Consider the following 4953-nt stretch of genomic DNA (forward strand, 5'->3'; position numbering starts at 1 on the left):
TGTGTGTGTGTGTGCGTGTGTGCGTGCGCGCGTGCGCATGCGTGTGTGTGCGTGTGCGTGTGCGTGTGCGTGTGGGTGTGTGTGTGGGTGTGTGTGTGCGTGTGTGTGCGTGTAGTGTGTGCGCGCGTGCGCGTCTGTGTGTAGAGAGGGGGAGGGGGAGCGCGAGAGAGGGTGGGTCAGTGTCTTTTTCATAAAGGTGCGCGCCACAGGAATCTACGCCTCTACTAACAATGGGTTCGCTTGGCACCGAATATCACTATATAAAACACACAGAATTAAGCTCCACATTAGGATTACCATGTAACTAAACGATACCATAAAGGCCACTATGTTATCGAATCAGGACACCTTGCTATTGACATGCTATATATAATGGTATAGCATATATATAGACTGAACACGGTCAGTCTTATACGAAAAAAAAGTTTGTTCTGACAAAGTTTACTCGGACTCTCGTTGCTTGCATTTCAAATCCGACATTGTCACACTTGTTTTTTTTATACAGGTTCAGTTCAGGTGTGACCGGATTACGACGCCATTAAACCATGCCCGGCGATTTGAAGGCGAACCAGTTGACATCCATGACCTGGTACGCAAGTTCAATATTTTTTACAACACGCCTGGTTGCTTGCATGGTTTTTCGAAAGAAAGATATTGTTGTCAAGCACTATTATTTCATAAAATTATTGTGAAATATTTTATATCTACTTATTCGTTGACACAAGCATACGCGCGCACCCCCCACACACACAGATACACACGCACGCATACACGCATGAAGAATAAAGAGCGAGAGAGAGAAAAGTAAAGAGGATCAGGGGACGTGGGAGAGAGTGATCGAGAGAAAGCGAGAGAAAGCGAGAAAGAGAGAGGGAGAGGCAGAGGCAGAAAAGGCGAAAAAGAAAGATACACACTCCCACAGAAATAATGCTAGTCCAAGAGCTTACTTAGTTTATCTTTGCATATTTACTTTATGTCTCACGTCCCCGGGTTTTCGCCAAAGCAAACATTCTCTATATTCTGCCTTGAAGTCTTCCTCTATTTGAGCTGCAACTACAGTTTCCTAACTGGAGGCGGAGATAGTGGTGAATGGTTTCTAACTGGCAATGCCTTTGCAGTTGCTTTATATACGAAGTATACAGATAATCTCGCCTCATACCATTTGCATTTTGCACTTACATATAGCTTTGCATATACATACACTGCCACCTCCCTAAACCTGGCCCTCACGTTTCGCCACTGACTAAGGCGGAGGTTTCTTAAAGACGTTCGATACTTTTCGGTACCAACTTTTTCACAGACTTTTCATCTAACTTGATATTTTCTAGAGCCTATACACTTGCTCGTTTGAGCGACTGCACGTAAATTGTCGTAAATACTGTCTATAGTCTGGCTCTATATCGCACCCCGGTGTATTCTACTGCTGCTTTTCTCTGGCCTACGAAAATATCGCTGAGGACACCGGCGTCATTTCTACTTCACGCAATCACGAGTAAAATCCGACTTTTTTTTAGCTAGCGTTACACATCGGCGTGCAGCCAGCCATGATGCACACAGTGCATTGCGGCGACTAACGAGACACATTGATTAATTAAGCTGTCGGTGCATGGTACGTGGTCGGTGGTATGGCGGCACGGTCACCAAACGAAATGCTTCGTCGCCTACGTGACTGCATGGATGTCGTAACAAGTTCCGCAATCTTGAGACGCGCTGTTTTATGTAACTGCTAAACCAGTTTTATTTCGTTTCACTTATCCGTAGTCGTTAACTGTCCATGCACGTGTGAGAACTGTCACGAGAAATGTTAGTGATGGCTCTCTTTTATAAGGGTTTCTTTAAAGTCAACGGTGTTGAAATTCGGCTGATGTCCGATCAACATGCCCGATGCCGATGCCGATGCCCGATCGCAACATGTAGAAACTGCGCATTCTATCCATCTATCTATATAAATGATCTATATCTATCTATTTAGCTATATATCTATCTATCTATCTATATATCTATATATCTAGCTATATAAATCTATATATATATATATATATATATATCTCTCTCTCTCTATATATATATATGTGTATATATATATATATATAATACTATCTATGAGCAAACGTATCGTACAAGGCGGCTGTTGCTGGCTGAACTAGTTGGATAGGCGATTGTATCATTTGGTAGTCTTCTAACACATTTTCGTGGTCTGAAAAATGGTTATATATTGCAACGTACCAAACGATTATGTTATTAAATCAATCCCGATTGAACATTGCTCATTGCCTGGAGTTGGACCGCCTATTTTGTTTAACAATCTATAATAAGGTGAATATGCAAGTTATACGTGAATCTGAGATGCTCGAACAGCAATTAATTGAATTAAACTTAACATTAACTTAACCCGTGTATTTTTTTCTAACATGGCGTACAGAAAAGGCAAAATACTCTGTGTATACGTTTGTGCGTAGAATTTACATGTTTTGACATGCAAGTGACCTGGTGCTACTGCTACATGTCAGTATTCCCACTAGAGTGATTTATAGTTTTAGCGCCTGCATGGCAGTACCAATTTAGCACCTGCGTAATGAATTTAGGCAGGGCTGCTCAGGTGGCTTGAACGCAAGAATTAATCTCGATCGAATTAGAAAAACCAGTAAAGTCGCATTTTCGCAGGAGTGTGAGTTCGTGAGAAACCGTTAATGAAACCCCTGACGGTTATGATTCTAGAAAATTGCTTGCGGTCTAACTAATGGTAATATTATGATATGAATATATAACGCCATCCACGGATATACGTTCAACACTTTGCTGCCATGCTATCTTTCCTTCGACGTTTATAATTTAGGTGTCTTCTCATATGAAACCTGCTTACTTCTAATTGTCGACTCATTCAACGAACCCCGAACACCCGCGGACATCAGGTGCAGCTGAAATTCGCACAGTCATCCTCTTTGCGGAAACAGCGCCTTGCTTTCTCAACCGCATCATTGACTGATTTATTCACTTATTTAACCCTTAAGTCCGGCGCACACACGCGTGCGTAATTCTACTCAAGTAAAATGACGCATGAGTCATTTTACTCACGTGTGCGGCGGATTTTCGTTGAGTAATTTGACGCATGCGTCATTTTACTCACGTGTGCGGCGGATTTTCGTTGAGTAATTTGACGCATGCGTCATTTTACTTGAGTAAAATTACTCACGTGTGCGCCGGGCTTTACCGCCACTTGCGCGAAAAATCGAGTGTGCACTCGTCTGCGCGGTGTGCCGTCGGCGCAGTGCTGCCGTACTAGGGCGGAGCATCCACGGTGTTGTCGCCTGTCCGCATCAGGCAAGTGTTGCAACCGGCACGAACCTCTTCAGGCGTTCCCGCGTGATGAAGGGGTTTGTATACTCAATGTTTAAACAGGCGCGAGCTACCTCGTTTCTCATAACGTGGATGAGCGTGCTCCAAGTATATATCCACTATTCACTATAACTATCCCGTTGCTCGACCTTAATTTTTTCGGCCGTAAGACATCGCAACGGCGAATGAAAACACGGAGGCATAATACGCCACCTCCCGCTCCCCTCCCCCTACATATCTTGGGTGGCGTCGCCTTTTGAGTTCATTGTGTTAGGAGGCAACGGACCGGAATATAATCGACCCTTCTTCTTCTTCTTCTTCTTTCGTTCTTTTGTCATCGGTGGGTTACAGGGCAGGCTGCTACAGTTGGTAGAGCTGGCAGGGCTGGCAGGGCTGGCAGGGCTGACAGGGCTGGTAGAGCTGGCAGGGTTGGTAGAGCTGGCAGGGCTGTTAGAGCTGGCAGGGCAGGTAGAGTTGGTAGAGCTGGTAGAGCTGGCAGGGTTGGTAGGGCTGGCAGGGCTGTTCGGGCTGGTAGAGCTGGTAGAGCTGGCAGGGTTGGTAGAGCTGGCAGGGCTGGTAGAGCTGGCAGGGTTGGTAGAGCTGGCAGGCTGGTAGAGTTGGTAGAGCTGGTAGAGCTGGCAGGGAGGGCTGGCAGGGCTGTTCGGGCTGGTAGAGCTGGTAGAGCTGGCAGGGTTGGTAGAGCTGGTAGAGCTGGCAGGGCTGGTAAAGCTGGCAGGGCTGGTAGAGCTGTCAGGGCTGGTAAAGCCTAATCTATCGTGAAAAACGGGTCACCCAGGAATTACGACCGTAATTTGTCAGCCTACGTGTCTATGCGAGTTTTCTATACTACTATCTTCACGAGAAATCTCTTATCCTGTGAAACCATCTAAGTCAGCAGCCGGGTTCCCCGATGGTGTCCATACAGTTTATTGTCAATGAGATATTGCTGTTTAATTTGCGCAGTAACAAAACGTGGAGCATGCACTGCAGTGACTGCACTGGTGATTCCCTGTGCGTGTGACATATATCGCATTTCGAATGGCGGTTTGTAAATGCTAATGATCGGAAAATCTACATGCTACCAAGGGCAGGTAGCCGAGGGCTCAGTGCATAGAAATAAGATATAAACTAGTAAGACTATTGTATCTCTCTATGGCTCGGAGTGTATGCATCGCTCTATGTGACCTGTGGGCGTACACGAGAATAACAAAGGTGAACACACACTGTACCGACAAAGTCACCCCAAGGGCGTTGACACGCGCGCTAACCTAATAAAATTGTTAGTAATCCCATCGTTCAATTCCTAGTCGAAACGAGTGTACTCGGGAACCATTTCATGTGATACCACCAGGATATACCACCAGGATATCCAATGTCTGCTGAATTGCCTGATGAAGAGATGTACATCTCGAAAGCTTGTTAATTAAATTTTATTTGACTTTGTTTTTATCTACTACATGGGTGTTCGTGTGTGATTTTACTTCTATATATAATATATTTTTTGAATAGATTTTCCCACACCATTTCGCTCCCGACCCGAACACGTCAACACACGTACGAATCGTCTAGCCCCCCCCCCTCTCTTTCGCTCTCTCTCTCTCTCTCTCTCTCTCTCTC

At 45.2% G+C, this 4953-nt stretch overlaps 1 protein-coding gene across 1 annotated transcript in view; it reads left to right on the plus strand.

The window, feature by feature from the left end:
• The window catches only part of LOC106813742 (myeloperoxidase-like), a 23894-nt gene that overhangs the window by 13860 nt on the left and 5081 nt on the right, over positions 1-4953 (plus strand). Inside the window, exon 2 of the mRNA XM_014817959.1 lies at positions 506-589. Coding sequence (XP_014673445.1) covers positions 546-589 — 44 coding nt within the window. The 5' untranslated portion in view covers positions 506-545. The remainder of the gene's footprint in view (positions 1-505; positions 590-4953) is intronic.

Source organism: Priapulus caudatus, unplaced genomic scaffold (assembly GCF_000485595.1).
Source record: "Priapulus caudatus unplaced genomic scaffold, Priapulus_caudatus-5.0.1 Scaffold818, whole genome shotgun sequence".
Taxonomy (NCBI): Eukaryota; Metazoa; Priapulida; class Priapulimorpha; order Priapulimorphida; family Priapulidae; genus Priapulus; species Priapulus caudatus.